At 53.6% G+C, this 17,199-nt stretch overlaps 1 protein-coding gene across 1 annotated transcript in view; it reads right to left on the bottom strand.

Annotated features, from left to right (window-relative positions):
* The window catches only part of SDK2 (sidekick cell adhesion molecule 2), a 316,185-nt gene that overhangs the window by 102,530 nt on the left and 196,456 nt on the right, over positions 1–17,199 (bottom strand). Inside the window, exons 5-9 of the mRNA XM_064369185.1 lie at positions 15,732–15,865; positions 7,338–7,449; positions 3,530–3,720; positions 3,308–3,391; positions 676–870 (exon numbers count right to left, since the gene is read on the bottom strand). Coding sequence (XP_064225255.1) covers positions 676–870; positions 3,308–3,391; positions 3,530–3,720; positions 7,338–7,449; positions 15,732–15,865 — 716 coding nt within the window. The remainder of the gene's footprint in view (positions 1–675; positions 871–3,307; positions 3,392–3,529; positions 3,721–7,337; positions 7,450–15,731; positions 15,866–17,199) is intronic.

Below are 17,199 nucleotides of genomic sequence, written 5' to 3'. Positions count from 1 at the left end.
TGTGTGCCACCATGCCCGGCTAATTTTTTGTATTTTTGGTAGACGAGGTTTTGCCATGTTGCCCAGGCTGGTCTCAAACGCCTGGGCTCAAGCGATCCACCCACCTTGGCCTCCCAAAGTGCTGGGATTACAGGTGTGAGCCACCGTGCTCGGCCCACAGGATCACCTTTGATGGCTAAAACAGCTCCGTGAAGCGGCCAGGGCTACTGTGACAATCCCTGACAGAGACTCCAAGGGGAAAGGGATTTGCAAGCGGGAGAACTAAGAGAAAAGCACCGGTTCTCTTCTTTGGAAACACGAGCAGGTCCTCTGGGCTAGGGAATGGGGTCGATTCGGCCCTGCCTGGAACCCAGGGACAGCTGAAATGCCAGGGCTGGTACTCCGGCTGGTTTCATAGCTCCTTTTCTCAAAAAGCCACGAACCCAGCCTGGGCCCCAGGACATGGGAGGGAACTTCCAGGGACTGGAGATTTCTTCCAGGGCTCTGGATTCAAGGCTGCAGCTTCTGCAGGGTAACTGGCGTGTGCCCCCAGGGTGCTGGGCAGCGGGCAGCTTTTGGAGATCCTGTCTGCATAATGGAGCATGCTGTGCTCAAGAAGACCCTTGGAAGACCTCAGAAGAAAGCCGCGTCCTGGGAAGAAGGACTCAGGGGCAGGACAAGGGGGGCCCGACTTACTGGTCACAGCCAGGTAGGTGGAAGTTTGCACCTCGCCAGCCGAATTGCGGGCAAAGCATTGGAACATGCCGGTGTCATCGGGCACCAGGCCGCTGATCTGCAGGCCCCCGTCGCTGCGCTGCCGGAAGCGGGCCAGCTTCTCCACCTCCACCACTGCCGCGTCCTTGTACCAGCTGATGGAGGGCGGTGGCACGCCTGTGGGGGAGACGTGGGCCCACCGTCAACCCGCCTCCTGCTTCCTCGCCGCCTCCCAGGGGTGCTTGGGTGGAGGCTGGGCCGGGAAATCTGCCAGGGGGTCCCTGGTGAATCTGGGCGTCTAGAACCTTCTCAGGGGTGCCACTTTGGGTCTTGGGATGAGGGGAGAATGCTCTTAGAGTGGCAATTCTCAAAGTCTTTGGGATATAGTAAATACCCTGGGATCAGCGTAGCATGGAAATGCTGGATTGGACAAACAAATTTCTTGTTTGTTTTATTTTTATTTCTGCTTGTGTAGAGATGGGGTCTCACTATGTCGTCCAGGTTGGTCTAGGACTCTTCGTTTCAAGCGTTCCTCCCACTTCAGCCTCCCAAAGTGCCGGGGTGACAGGCATGAGCCGCTGCACTGGGCCAATTTCTTATTTATTTTTAATTTTTTTAATTTTTGAGATGGAGTCTCGCTCTTGTTGCCCAGGCTGGAGTGCAGTGGCGTGATGTCGGCTCACTGCAACCTCTACCTTCTGAGTTCAAGCGATTCTCCTGCCTCAGCCTCCCCGGTAGCTGGGATTACAGGCGTCCACCACCACGCCAGGCTAATTTTGTATTTTTAGTAGAGACGAGATTTCTCCATGTTGGTCAGGCTGGTCTCGAACTCTCAACCTCAGATGATCCACCCTCCTTGGCCTCCCTAAGTGCTGGGATTACAGGCATGAGCCACTGCACCTGGCCTAATTTTTTATTTTTATTGAAGTACTTAGCAGACACATGTGTGATCTGGGAACCCCCAAGTGGCAGATGCTTCCCCAAACCCATGGTGGCCTGTGTTGACAAGTACATAGAGGACCCAGTGTTCTCTGGGGGCACTTGGAAGCCCCCATTCCTGCTTTGCACATGGAGGTGAAAGGAGGCTCCTCTTGCCCTCTCAGCCTGGCATGTTGTTTTCAGAAGTTCCCCCTGCCAGACTGGGCAAGATGGCTCACACCTGTAATCTCAGCACTTTGGGAGGCTGAGGCAGGTGCATCACTTGAGTTCAGGAGTTTGAGACCAACCTGACCAACATGGTAAACCCTGTCTCTACTAAAAATAGAAAAATTAGCCAGGCGTGCTGACGCATGCCTGTAGTCCCAGCTACTGGGGAGGCTGAGGCAGGAGAATCGCCTGAACCCAGGAGGCAGAGATTGCAGTGAGCCGAGATCGTGCCACTGCACTCCAGCCTGGGTGACAGAGCAAGACTTCATATCAACACAAAAGAAAGAAAAAAAAAAAGAAGTTCCCCCAGCCCTCCCCTTAGTCTCTGCAGATGTCTGCTCAAAAGTGACCTCCCCAGAAGAGTGGGCCACGCCCTGTCCCAAGGGGTACCCCACGGCCCCGTCCCCCCTAAGCCTGCTTGCCTTCCCTCCCCAGGACACCCCATCCTGATAGCCTGTGATGCTTCATTCCACCATGCGCTCTTTCCCTCGGTCACGTCTCCGAGATCAGGATGTGTCTTATAATCGACAGCATGTCATAATTTAATTGGCTGCCTTTTTTCTTTCTTAGTGGTACATAAAATAATGGGGCATCTTACAACCCATGGCATTTTAGATGAAATGAAATAAGGTATCTTTATTTGTTTATCGGCCTTCCCGTCTCCCTCCTGAGAATGTTACATTCTCCACGAGCAGGGATCTGGCTGTTTGGTTTATTCCGTACCTCCCGACTCCTGAGGACGCTATCGGCACATGGTAAGCCCTCAAAAAATATTTGCTGCCTGGATGGATGGATCTTTGCCTTCCCCTCGTGGAGTCTCAGAAGGGAAGTCATTACTCATCCCCCTCCAGCGCAATTCTCACTCCTGCAGAGACACATTTTGCCCCTTTGCTCAGCGTGTCCCACTGTGCACGCTTTTCTCTCTTTATCATCCCAGATTTCACCCTGGCTGCGGCTGTCTTTTGGTGGAACTGAATCAGAAGGAAGGACGTGGGGAAGGGGAAAGCAGAAATTCTTCAGGAACTCTTCCAAGCGGGGGTTAAGTAGGAATAGCAGAGGGAGTCGGCAGAGGAGATGGAGCAAAATGGCCCAGGAAACAGGCAGAGCTTATAAGACACATCTCAGGTGAGGCGCGTTCGGGGGCTGCTGGTTCTGGCATTACAGTAATTTGGCATTGTCTATGGCTCTCAAATTATGGGCAATTTGGGTCTTTCACCTGTTCTAAAATTACGGTAATTTGGGTTCATTTGTAACCCTCGAGTTATGGTACCGTAAAGGTCGATTTCCAGCCTGAGATTATGATAATTTGGCCTGTTTGTTCTCCGGGGTGCCTGCTCAGACGGCCAGACAGACTCTGCTTAGTGACACGGTCGCGAGAAGAAGCTGGGATTTGGAAATGTCCATGACAAGGATGAGAGAGGCTGAGGGTCTGGGACTTTGTCCCCCTCCATCTGTGCTATCTCATTACCTTTGGCCCGACAGGGGATGTCCACCACTTTCTCCATCTCTGCAGTGATGTGTCTTTCTGGCTCCTTGACAAACTGAGGCGGTTCTGTTGGAGGAAGGACCAGGGAGGGGATCAGAGCCACACTCCCTTCATCCAGCCACGGTGTGGGTCACACTTAAGGAGGCCCCTCACCGTGCTACCCCTACCCCGCAGGGGAGCCCTGGCAGCCCCACCCTGTCTCACCCAGCACGGAGAGGTAGGCGCCCCGGACCACAGAGGGGACGCTGCTGCTGCGCAGGACAGCCTCACACTCGTAGTAGCCGGCGTCGCTGGCGGTGGGGTTGGGGATGGTGAGCCGGCGGTTGTGGTCGCTGATGCCGCCTGACAGCAACACCCCATCCTTCTTCCAAATGATGTGCAGCTTGATCAGGGGCCTGTGGAGGGCAGGGGAAGGCCAGTGTTCAGCCATGAGGACACCCGGAGGCCCGAGAGGTAGGGCCGGGGGTGGTAAGGAGCGTGGACTCGGGAGCCGGGCTGCCTGGGTTTGCCACCTTCCTGCCACTTTGTGGATGCAAGATCTCGGGCAAGTTCCTACAGGGATCTGGGTCTCAGTTTCCTCTTCTGTAAAGTGGGCGCATCTGTGCCTACCCAGGGGGTTGTAGCTAAGATGAATGCACTGATGCCAGTGGAATGCTTGGAACAGAGCCTGCTGATGGACTTGGGATTCAGTCCTACCTGGGTTCGGCAGCTCAGGCAAAGCAGGAAAGCGGCCTGGCTTGCAGCTCCTTTTTCTGTTTTTCCCTGTGTGCTGTGTCCCATCCAACCACAACATGGAGGACATGAGGGTGAGGGCAAGTGACAGAAACATGAAATACCCAGAGAGGCTGGGCGCGGTGGCTCACACCTGTAATCCCGGCACTTTGGGAGGCCGAGGCGGGTGGATCACGAGGTCAAGAGATCGAGACCATCCTGGTCAACATAGTGAAACCCCGACTCTACTAAAAATACAAAAATTAGCTGGGCATGGTGGCGCGTGCCTGTAATCCCAGCTACTCAGGAGGCTGAGGCAGGAGAATTGCCTGAACCCAGGAGGCGGAGGTTGCGGTGAGCCGAGATCGCACCATTGCACTCCAGCCTGGGTAACAAGAGCGAAACTCCGTCTCAAAAAAAAAAAAAAAAAAAAAAAAAAAAAGAAATACCCAGAGTTTGAAAAGGGGAAATAAGGACAGACCAGACAGACAGACAGACAGAAAAACCCACCCGCAACTGTGAGAGAAGAGCAAAGGTGTGAGTCTGCCCAGCTTTCCTCTAAACCAACGCCTGCACTCCCAACCCTCCGAGACTTGGTCTGCCCAGGCTTTCCCGTTTAGCACCTGCTGGGTCCCTGAGGGCGGATCTTCCAAAGTAGGCCCGTGCTAGAGCCATGGGGTTTTCAGAGGGGCCCCGTGGAAAAGGAGCTCTGTGGCCACCTACATTTGGGAACCAGTGGCTTGAGTGACGTCGGGCAGGTTCTTTGTTGAGGGGCTTCTTAGGGCCTTTGCTGCACAGTTGCATCCTGGTGGTCTTGCTCATGTGCTGGGGTTTGCATGTGTGTCCCCTCCAAGTCTCATGTGGAAGTGTTATCCCCAATGTTGGAGGTGGGGCCTGGTGGGAGGTGCTGGGTCATGGGGGTGCTACCCCCTTGGTGGAGTGAGTTCTTTTTTTTTTTTTTTGAGACAGAGTCTTGCTTTGTCACCAGGCACCAGGCTTGAGTGTAGTGGCGTGATCTTGGCTCACTGCAACCTCCGCCTCCCGGGTTCAAGCAATTCTCCTGCCTCCACCTCTGGAGTAGCTGGGATTACAGGCATGCGCCACCACGCCCAGCTAATTTTTGTATTTTAGTAGAGACAGGGTTTCACCATGTTGGCCAGGATAGTCTTGATCTCTTGACCTCGTGATCCATCCGCCTTGGCCTCCCAAAGTGTTGGGATTACAGGCGTGAGCCACTGCGCCCAGCCTGGAGTGAGTTCTTACTCTGTAGCTCATGTGAGAGCTGGTTATTTAAAGCACCCTAGCTCCTTCTCCCCTCTCTCTTGTTATTTCTCTTGCCGTAAGACACGCGGGCTCCCCTTTTTCCTTCTGCCATGATTGGAAGCTCCCTGAAGCCTCCCCAGAAGCAGATGCTGGTGCCATGGTTCATGTACAGCCTGCGGAGCTGTGAGCCAAATAAACCTCTTTTCTTTGCAAATTACTGTGTCTCAGGTATTCTTTTTTTTTTTTTTTTTTTTTTTTTTGAGACGGAGTCGCGCTCTTGTTACCCAGGCTGGAGTGCAATGGCGCGATCTCGGCTCACCGCAACCTCCGCCTCCTGGGTTCAGGCAATTCTCCTGCCTCAGCCTCCTGAGTAGCTGGGATTACAGGCACGCGCCACCGTGCCCAGCTAATTTTTTTGTATTAATAGAGACGGGGTTTCACAATGTTGACCAGGATGGTCTCGATCTCTCGACCTCGTGATCCACCCGCCTCGGCCTCCCAAAGTGCTGGGATTACAGGCTTGAGCCACCGCGCCCGGCCCTCAGGTATTCTTTTATAGCAATGCAAATGGGCAAATACATCATGCTTGCGAGAAACTCGGGATTAGAAGAGCATACTTCTAGAAATGCTGCTAAAAACAGTAACAACAGAAAAAGGCTGGACATGGTGGCTCACATCTGTAATCCCAGCACTTTTGGAGGCTAAGGCAGGAGGATCACTTGAGCCTAGGAGTTTGAGACCAGCCTGGGCAAAACAGTGAGACCCCGTCTTAAAAAAAAAAAGAAAGAAATGCTGCTACATGACACGCTATCTTTCCCCAGGAAGGCTCAGGTCAAGGGGACGTTGGGGGGATCATCAGTCTAACCCCCTGGCCATCCCATTGGTTTAACTTCACAGTGCATTTAGGAAGGGTCAGGTTAGGCTGGGTCAGTGCGCTGCCTCTGCACCTTCCACTGAGGTTGGTGCTTGGATCATTCCCATTTCACAGATGTGGAGACTAAGGCCCAGAGTGCAGCAGTGAGTACAGGCCTGGGGGGAGGGGGCAGTGGATCTCAACTCAGCTGTCATCCAGCTGGGTGACGTTGGGCAGGCTGTTTGCCCTCTCTGGGCTCTGGAGTGGTGACACCTCTGCCATGCAGTTGTTTTGGGAGAAAGGAGGTGGTGTGGGAAGGCACTTAGCATGGTGCATAGCATGGAAGGCACTTAGCTGCACATAATGGGACTCAGGAGTTACATAACTGTTTCCTTTGCGGGAGAGGTGAGGGCCACACATGTCTGGGAAGGGCCCTGGTGGCTCTCAACCCCTGATCTGCCCTCCTACAAAGCCTGTACTTTTTTTTTTTTTTTTTGAGACAGAGTTTCGCTCTTGTTGCCCAGGCTGGAGTGCCATGGTGCGATCTCAGCTCACCGCAACCTCCGCCTCCTGGCTTCAAGTGATTCTCCTGCCTCAGCCTCCCAGGTAGCTGGGATTACAGGCATGTGCCACCACGCCTGGCTAATTTTTATCTTTAGTAGAGACAGGATTTCTCCATGTTGGTCAGGCTGGTCTCGAACTCCCGACCTCAGGTGATCTGCCCGCCTCAGCCTCCCAAAGTGCTGAGATTATAGGCGTGAGCCACCGTGCCCGAAGCCTGTATTCTTAACCACCATGTGAATCGTCTCCCATGCACACTTCCCTCCCACGCACCCCTCCATGCAAGAGGGTTCTGCTTTGAAAGGCCACCTGCTCCCTCTGGGCTCCTCCAAGGGTTGGAAGCGAGTCCACTCTCCCTCCAGTCCCGTACGTCCCAGGCTGATGTCCCCTTCCCTGTAACTTCCACCCAGAGCCTGTTTTTCTCTTCTCGGACTACAGAGAATGAGCTGGCCCGGCCTGCACACAGCAACGCTCTGACAATAGCCAGTGGGTCTCCCTGCATCCCTCTTCTGCCATCCTGAATCCTCAGGTGATGTGGCTTCTGGCTGCTCTCCCTGGAGCCCGCAGTTTGGGGGCAGCAGTTGGAGTTAGGGGTACGAGAGCGAGGGAAGAGGCACTACCCACCTGGCGTTGGCCACACACTCCAAGGTAACCTCTGAGGTCCCGGCCACCACGCTGGTGTTTTTAGGTGGGATGATGATGGTGGGTGCGATGGGGTCTGCAGGTCCTCCTACATCTGGGGAGAGAGCAGATGTTAGCTGGGGGCAGAGGTTGGAAATTCTATCCCTGCCTGGCCTCATTAGAGGCTGATGCCCTGGGAGGCCTTTGTCTCACCAAGTAGAGCAGGGGGCCATGGGGGCAGCCTCAGAGCAGACCTCCAGACACTGACCCCAGGGACTCCCTGATCCCTCCTGTTCCTCTGTTGATGAGTCACCACACCAGCATCCAAGGAGAGACATCGCTGACTTTGATGGCCTTCTTCATCCCTCCTGTAAAGCAACCACACACCCCTCTCCCCACCACCACCCTGTCCTGTTCCATTCCCTTGGAAATCCTTCCCTCTGCCTGGGTTACCTTGTGGTTTACTTCTGCATTGTCCACTTTCTCCACCAGAATGCAAACTCTCTGTACTTGGTCAAACAGAGTTACCCCCCTACCCCACCCCCCACACCTCCCGCCAAATTCACGCCCACCCAGTGCCCGTAAATGTGACCTTATTTGGATATAGGATCATTACAGTGTCATTAGTTAAGGTGAGGTCATACTGGATCAGGGTAGGCTCAAGACCCAATAAGACTGGCATCCTTGTAAGAAGAGGGAAAATTGAGACACAGATGCACAGGTTGGAAGCCTCTGTGAAGACAGAGGCAGAGTGGAGGGATGTGGCCACAAGCCAAGGAATGCTAAGCATTGCTGGCCACCGCCGGAAGCCAGGAAGAGGCAAGAAAGGAGGCTCCTCTAGAATCTTCGAGAAGTATGGCCCTGCCGACACCTTGATTTTCAGTCTTCTGGCCTCCGGACTGTGAGAGGCTCAGTTTCTGTTGTGAGCTGCTCAGCTGGTAGTGCTTTGTTGCGCAGGCCATCCATAGGAGACTAAAATTCTCCCTGACCAGGAACCTAGGTCTTTGCTGTGGACTGAACCATGTCCCCCACCCATTCATATGTTGAGCCTTAACCCCCAATGTGATGGCATTTGGAGGGGCCCCTTGGGAGGTGATTAGGATTAGATGAGGGTCAGGCCTCACGAGGACCAATGAGGGTCCCAGGGAAAAAGAAAAATGTTCTCTTAACATAGTGCAAACTTTAGCTTAGAAAAGCATCTAATACCTTAATTCTCCCATTGAATGAAATTAAAGAGTTAACGAAACTCTCAGAAAGCAAGTTTCCAGGTACTTGTTAGGTGTATGTATTTCTGTATTTTGGATTCATGTCCCTGTAAGAAGAGGAAGAGCCCAGAGCTCTCTCTGTCTCCAGCATGTGAGGACGTGGTGGGAAGGCGGACATCTGCAAGCTGAAAAGAGAAGCTGACCATGCCGGCTCCCCGATCAGGGACTTCCAGTCTCCAGGACGTGGGAGCCCAAACGTCTGCTTCAGAAGCCCCCAGCTGCGGTGATTTGTTACAGCACCACGAGCTGACTCATGCAGTCTCGACGACCACCACTCCTCCAGCATGGAGAAGGACGCCTGGTACACAGTGAGTGCTCAAATACGAGTGTTAAGTCAACACGTGAATGGAACTAGTTATCATCCTGCAACTTCCAGGGTCAATGATTGAAATGAACAAGAACTTCCCATAAGTGGGTTTTGTTGGAAAAAAAAAAAAAGAAACACTCCCAACTCTTCGAATAGAGGTGGTAGCATTTCCTTTTTTTATTTTTTGAGTTTTTTTTTTTTTAATAGAGGCCAGGTTTTTTATCTCGGTGGGTAAGTGTAGGCCCGATATTGGCAGAAACTCCAATACGCCTGATCCGTGGCTCCTGAAAATACAACCTCTGAGGATTGTTTTCTCCACAACAAATCCATCCAGTTGGCCCCTTTCCAGAAGGTTCTGGAGGTAGTAGGCCATGATGACATGCCGGGCCCCGGGGTGACAGTGACAGGCTGTTCTTTATGGGGCCGGGGGAGAGTGCACAGTGGCCCCTCTGCCACTCTGGGCCACCCTGTCAGCCCGGGCAGGCTTTCCTTCCTTGACCCCAGGCCTTGCTAGAAAAGGCCCAGGAAGAATGGGAACGAAATGTAAAAAATAAAGTAAAATGAAGGGGGAAAGAAAGGAAGCATATAAAGCAAAATAATTGCAACAATATAAAAGCCTCGTGTAGGTGCCATAAAGAGCGATCGGATTGAAAGCTGCTGATATAGCCGAATCCATAAAAGTGTGCTCTAAGTTGTTCATCACATGCGGGGGCGTGCAGGTACCACAGCTCAGATTAATGGGGCACGAGGAGGAGACAGACAGTTAGAGCCCCAGCCAGGGCGCCGCGCAGCACAGCCAGGTAAACAGGGAGCCCTCGAGGAAGGCGAGTTCTGAGTTTAAAAATACAAGAGCTGCCCCAGGGCTCGGGCTGGCTCATTGGCTCTGGAAGGAATGGAGGGAAACTGACCTGTGTCAGGCTCAGGTGGCAGCCTGCCGGCTCAATGGGGGCTGAGGTGACCAGGGACGCTGGCACAGCGAGAAAGGGTCCCAGGGGTGAGGAAGGCCTGGGTTCAAAACCTAGCTCTGCCCCCAGGTGTCCTGGTGACTTCATTCTACTGAGTTTCAGTCTTCTCAGAGGTAGGACTGAAAGTCCCCTACCTCTCAGGGTTGTGTGAATTCAGGCCCCAGCTCAACAAATCTTTCCTGGGAGAATGCTTGACACAGCCACAGAGCAGTGCCAGGCTGTGTTCCAGGCACTGGAGATTCCCCTCCAAGCAAGATGGCCGGGGTCTGTCCTCATTGAGGGAGAGGTCCCAGAGGAAGTCGGATCAATGCTCATGGGATTAATGAACGAAAGAGCGCGTGATGGTTGCTGGGAAGGGGGCGGCTAAGCTGGCCTGGGGTTGAGTGCAGAGTCGCTGGAACACAGTAGGTGCTCAATAAATGACAGCCTCCCCTCCTGGAGACGTACCTGTCTGTGCAGGGAAGAGCTCTCCCCACCAGCCCTAGGTCAAGTGATGGACTCAGGCTACAGAGAGGTGAGAGTCACAGGCTCAGGGTTGCATGTTAAGCCCCGCAGGGTTACCGGGCAAGGCCTCAGGCATTTCATGGGCTGGCTTCCTGGGAGACCGTGGGAGTTGAGTGGGACTCAGGGAAGTGAGTGGAGGAGGGGATTCTAGCATGGGAACTGAGTGAGTGATGGTGTGGACGCAATATGGGGTGGCCCTCAGAGTGCTAGGGTGGATGAGGAGGACAGCCACAGAGCAGAGGTGGCTGAGCCTGGCCCCATGCTATCCTTCCCAGGCCACTTCCCTTTGCCTCCAGGAGGAAGTGCTGACTGGTCACAGCGCTTTTCCTGGTGAAGCCTAGATATGTTCTCAGAATCCTTCTTAATACAGTGCAACCAACTGACCAGAACTGTGAGAGGAGACCCACCTTCCACTGCGAGAGGTTTGATCAGGGCCAGAGTGCTGGTGATTTATGTCTGGCTCTGGGCTGGAGGTCTGCTCTCGGTGGATGCAGTGGAAATGCAGGTGGTGGGATGGTAGGAAAAATCAACACGGCGTGGGGATAGGAAGACAGGATGGACGAGGGTTTGGGGACCAGATGCCTAGAGAAGCAGCCTTTAGGAGGAAAAGGGAAGCCCAGGGGGAACTGGTTTTCAAAGAAGCGGGGAGAGTTTGGCTTTTTTTTTTTCTTTTTGAGACAGAGTTTCACTCTTGTCACCCAGGCTGGAGTGCAGTGGCGCAATCTCAGGTCACTGCAACCTCCATCTCCTGGGTTCAAGTGATTCTCCTGCTTCAGCCTCCCGAGTAGCTGGGATTACAAGCATGCACCACCACATCCAGCTAATTTTTTGTATTTTTAGTAGAGACGGGGTTTCACCATATTGGCCAGGCCGGTCTTGAACTCCTGACCTGAAGTGATCTGCCCATGTCAGCCTCCCAAAGTGCTGAGATTACAGGTGTGAGCCACCGCACCCTGCTGGGTTTGGCTTTTGTCTGGCTGAGCTGGAGGTGGGGTGGGATGTCTGAATAGAGATGTCCAGAGATGCAAGGCAGGGGACCCACTGGGGATGGAGACCCCCAGCCATTTGCAGAGGTGGAGGTGCGTCAGGAGACAGCAGGAGACTGGTGAGATTTGGGGGAGCCAGAGAAACAGGGAGAATGGGAGGAATCTGGGCTGAGAACTAGGCAGGGGCTTGCTCACTTATAGGGAGGAGGAAAAAGTGATGGTGCCAGGGAGAATTTCGAGGGAGGGAGCGTGGGCAGCAGGTGCCAGAAGCTCAGGGGATGGGGGGTCCCCAAGAGAGAGGCCAGCAGAGCGGAGTGTCCGGAGGGCAGGACAGCTCATGGAAGCCGGAGCCAGGGATTCAGACTGAGAACGTGGTGAAGGAGGAGGAGCTGGCAGAGTGGGGAAGGTGGTACCTCATGCCTTTCAGTGGCCAGCAGCCCAGAGGGGAATCTGTTTTCCTTCCGAGCTTGCTCCACGAGGACTGAACCCGGGGGACCGTCTGGGTAGGAGTTAATGGCACAGGCTTGGCAGTCCGGGAAGCCTGGGTCCCATTCCTGGTTTCCCCAGCTATTAGTGAATGCTGCTGGGAAGTGCGTGGTGGGCGTCTCATGCCCAGTTTCCTCAGCCTTCTCACCTGTAAACTGTGGCTGATGGTAATTTGGTCACCTGCCTCTGATGATTGCTGTAAGATGAGCTAGGTGAGCTTCGCAGGTGCCTGGAGAGAGCCTCGCCCGTGGGAGCACTGAAAGGGGAGGTTGCTGGTGTGGCGTGGAGATGAGGGGACGGCTCAGGTGCATGGAGGATGGCACAGACGCCTGGGGTGGCAAGGGCTCACCCTCAGCAGGACGCTCTCTATGGCCAGGCGTGCCCTGCTGGGGAGCACTGTGCTAAGTTGTCTCCCTCCCCCAGCAGGTCTCCCCCATGACCAGCCAGCGTCGGGAGGGGACAGCCTAACCAGGTTTAGGCAGCACACTCATGCTTGGGACAGAGGCTCCAGCGGGGACAGCCCTTAAAGCCGGGAAGGATGGCCTAGAAGACAAGAGTTTTCAGCCTGGAGGCCCCTTGAGATACCCAGTTCATGCTTAGGAAGATCCTCTAGGACTCCCAGTATGGTCCTTGCCAGCCCCTGCCATGAGCCGGTGGCTGAGAACTGGGGCTTGGCAGGAGAACACTCAGCTCTCTGCCATGGCTGGGACTGGGAAGTCAGTGCTGGGTGGTCCTCGAGCAGATTCACTGTAAATGAAGGTCACCCCAGCCCAAGTAATCACAGGTGAGCCCAAGCAAAGAGGAGGGGTGTCTTCCCCGTGAGCTCCTGCCACAGAGTGGGCCCTCAGGTGGAAGTGTAGGGGGTCCCCCACATGGTGGGGGGCACCCTGGATCTCACTGCCCCAGACGCTTTGCTTAACAGCCATGACAAGGGACATCTAACATGGTCCGTTCTCCCCGAATCAGCTCATTTAATCCTCCCATCTTTGCCATCAGCACCAATTTACAGATGGGGAAACTGAGGCTCAGAGACCATGTGACTTGCCTGGGCCACCTCATTTAATCCTCCCAACTTTACCACAGGGACCACTTTACAGATGGGGAAACTGAGGCTCAATTTACAGATGGAGAAGTGGTGTGAGCCACTCCTCTCCTGGGATGCCTGTTCTCCAGCTGCCCAGGGGCCAGGGTATCCAGGCCTTGCGATCCAAGCCACACGTGGACCATGAGCCACATGAGCCACACGTGCCTATGAGCGCCTGCAGTGTGGCTGGTGCCCCTTTGATTTAATGCGATTTAATTTTAGCTAATTTACATTTAATTAAGAATGGATCCCCAATTCAGTTATTAGAGCACTTTTAAGCTTGTGTGGAACAACTTGTGCATACGACTCTACTTTTCAGCTATAAATTTTGTGAAATCTAAGTACAGATCACGTATTTTGGATGAAAATTTAACATCCAGATTGAGATGTGCTATAAGCGTAAAATACACAAGGATTTCAAAGACTTGGTAAGCAAAAAACCAATGTAAGATATCCCATTAATATTCTTTACGTTGATTGTATGTTAAAAAGATAACACCTTGTTATGTTGGGTTAAATAAAATGGAGTAATAAAATTAATGTCAAAGATTTCCTTTTACTTGGTGAAAAATGGGGCTACTGAAAAATTTAAAATTTCGTATGTGGTTCAGATTCTATTTTCTTTTGACAGAGTGCTGCACTGATCTCTGGGTGTAGAGTTACCACCCAAGCATGGGGTTGTCAGGAGCTGTGACAGTGCGGTGAGGTCACTGGGGTTACCCTGAGCAGGGGACAACTTCTGGGGTCACTGGGCTTGGTCTTTCCTTCTCTGGTTCTGAAGAGCATGGGGTCCCTATAAAGAGGTGTAGGAGTCCAGGAGGGATGGAGGAAGCGGTGCAGAGGGGAGAGCAGAGGGAGGGGTGAGGCCCAGGAGAGGAATGAGGGGAGCTGGTGCTGGCGGTGGGCGCAGCAGCAATTGCTCCTCACAAATTGGCTGGCAGGCAGGCAGGCTGGGGATTTGTGTCAGGGAGAGGAACAGGGTTTTCAAGTGCAGCCACTTGTGGGAAGAGAAATTTGCTAAAAATCAGCTGATTCTGCTCTGAATTCAGGATAAATCAGCGTGTGACAGCAGGGGGCCGAGAGGTGCTGGGGTGGGAGAGGCAGGCGACTGGGCAGGACGTGGGTGGGTGCAGGGGGTCAGAGGGGCCCTGCCCACCTCTCTGGGGGCAGCTGGAGGGTCAGGGTGGTTTGGGATGGATCAGAGAACGAACGACCCCCAAAGTCAGCCAGGAAGAGTAGCCCAGTTTAACGCCTGTGAGGAGAAGCTGGGTGCTGGAGGAGGGGAACAGAGAGGAAGGCCTGACTCAGGGAAAACTGAGTCACACAGGAGGATGACTTGGACCATGAGACACTCATGTATCTTTGACATTGCCTCTTACCAGATGACAGGATTCCATGAGACTCCAGGGAATCTGATCACCAGAAGATATATGGGGAGAAGCATCTGTCTTTGATGACTAAATTCCCTTCTCCTATAGAAACAGCAGCCCCAGGGGATGGGCTGAGGTCCAGGCTGCTGGAACTTGACTAAGACCCTGGCTCGACCTCAGAGGCTACACCCTTAGCTGTGATGGTCAGTATCCAGATATACTTGTGACCCTAATGGGTCAGTATCCAGAGTGAAACTCTCCTCCCTGCATTCAGAATTCCTTCTAGGCAGACTGGACACTGATTAGGGGAAGGAGATCCTTGGGATAATGGAAAGTGGTTCCTGCTGAAGTTTGAAAGGCCCTGGAATGGGGATGACAAGGCCTGGCGATGTCCTGGCCCCCCCGGGCACTGGCAGCAGAGGCTGGCACCAGAAGGAGAGCGTAGGAAGGCCCCAGGCTGGCCCACACCCTCATCTTGCCACTGGTGGGCGAGTACCATCGTGACTGTGGATGATAAATGAGTCTTGCTTTGAGAGCAGAAGTTGTACAGATGTGGAGGGAGGTGAACATCTGCCTCCCTCAGCTTGTGTGACTGCTGCTGCTGCTGCTGCAGGAAGCTCTGGCCTCGCCCCACGTACTCTGGGATTTAGGCCCCGGGCTGCTCCTGGACTGTCCCACCCCTCCTTCTCTGTCTTGGGAGTGGAGTATGGAGGGAGGGGCTAATCCGGTAGGGAGAACCAGGCCGGAAAGGACATCCCGGCATCTCATCCCTCCCAAAAAAACTGGCTTCAATCTTGGCAGGACAAGTGTCTCTTTGCCAAAGCACACCGAGGGAGTCACACTTTTATGTGCGTCTCACTGTGTGGTGAGTTCTAGAGACAGCTTTGTCCCTTTCACCCAGGGAGCTGCAGGTGTCTGAGGCTGGGGAGAGAGGCACTTTCAGGTGGGAGCCTGCGTGGAGGGCCTGTGTTCCCATCAGCAGGGACCACCTGGAGCCCAATATAGACAGCACTTTTTATGTGACAGCCAAGTAGAGGTAGTTAGTATATTTCTGTTAAAAACAAGCTTCAGTCCTGCAATCACCCCACATGCCCTCCTGGTCAGCATCTGGGCCCCGATGGTGGCTGCAACTCACACATGCACGCACTCTTCCTCTGCCCCACCCCTCCCTGGGTCCCGGGTAGCCCTTCTAACAGTCATGCTGAGCATCCTCTACCGAAACAGGATCTCAGGCAGGTCATGGCAATGGGCTCCAGCACTCAGCTGCTCCCAGCCCTGCTGTGTCTCCTCCTTGGGAAGCCTGCCCGCTGCCGTCCCCCCGATTCCCTGCCCCCCTCCTCTGCCACTCCATCTTCCCAATGATTCCCTGGAGCACCATTGCCAAGATTTAATGACCCGCTGCGATCGGTCCTGGCCCTGCGCATACTTACTCTCCACTGCGAGCGTGATGGGCTGGCTGGTCTTGTTATCCCCGTTCTTGTCGTTAACAGCCTGCACGTAGTAGCGACCTGCGTCGGGAGCCACCGTTGACAGGATGACAAGGGTGTTCTCCAGCGTGATGGCTCTGGGAAGAGAGAAAGGATTCCTCTGACAGGGGCCTGAGGGGCTCTGAGCCTCCAGGGAGTGGCAGTAGGAAAGGGCAGCCTGACCGTACCTCCCAGTCCCCAGCCTCCCAGAGCCCCTCCTGTCACCCATCTTTCCAACCTCTTACTACCTACATCCCGCCTTATTTACTTTGCAGATAATCCCAAACATGGTGCTGATGCTGTCAATCAGACCCAGAGACAGCACGTTCATGGCCAAGAATACCCAAAGGAAGCTTTCCTGGTCCCTACCCCAAGGCTGGGTGAGGGGCTTCCAGGTACCCCCTTGGAATTCTGCCCTTTCCTGGGTCACAGCCTCCATGGCTGTGTGTGGTTATGTCTGCATCATGAGCATCCAGACACTGAAGAAATGTTCTCAGCATGGATAAGTGAATGACGATGAAAGAATAAGCAAATGACAAATGAATGCTAATGCGTTTAGAAATGAGCGAGGCCATTCCAGAATCCATGGTTTGACACTAATCCTAAATGTGTTCAGGGCTGATTGACTCAAAGGCCACAGATCGCCTGTAACATCAACTTCTGGGGGTCCTGTCTCCCTCTAGTCCCCTTTCTGGGTATCAGTTTCTACCTCTTCTTTTCTTTTTTTTAGATGGAATTTTGCTCTTGTCGTCCAGGCTGGAGTGCAATGGCGCGATCTTGGCTCACTGCAACGTTTGCCTCCCAGGTTCAAGTGATTCTCCTGCCTTAGCCTACTGAGTAGCTGGGACTTCAGGTGCATGCCACCACACCCAGCTAATTCTTATATTTGTAGTAGAAACAGGGTTTTGCTATGTTGGCCAGGCTGGTCTCGAACTCCTGACATCAGGTGATCCGCCCGCCTTGGCCTCGCAAAGTGTTGGGATTACAGGCGTGAGCCACTGCCCCCGGCTAGAGTTTGTACCTCTTTGAAGCTCATAACCAAGAGTGGGACTAGCTGGGCTGGTTAGGAGGGAAAAGGAGGCTGGTGTGCTTTGGGGTACAGTGACGAGCTGTTTGCCCCCTCCAGTTTCCTTTGCTGGGATTGCATCATGTAGCCCCTTGGCAGGCCAGGTCTTCAGGCAGGGAAAACGGGCTTGTCCAGGCAGGAAGCTGCAGGCCCCATGGAATGTGGGTGCAATGGAGCCAGGACTGCCACCCACACCAGCTCGGCCTCCCTCCGCCCATTCTCACAATGACAAACAAAGCCATTAGTTTGTCAAGTATATCTCTGGATTTTAATGTGATGTGCCCGAAACAGCTGTTAAACATCCTTAATGTTAGTTTAACAAGGACAAATCCAGTTGATATCTTTTCAAATTTTCCCATTAGGTGG

The sequence above is a fragment of the Aotus nancymaae genome, unplaced genomic scaffold (assembly GCF_030222135.1).
Source record: "Aotus nancymaae isolate 86718 unplaced genomic scaffold, 86718_ANA_hifiasm-v0.15.2.pri h1tg000089l, whole genome shotgun sequence".
Taxonomy (NCBI): Eukaryota; Metazoa; Chordata; class Mammalia; order Primates; family Aotidae; genus Aotus; species Aotus nancymaae.
The sequence above is the reverse complement of the archived record's forward strand: the minus strand, read 5'-3'. Positions and strand labels throughout refer to the sequence as shown.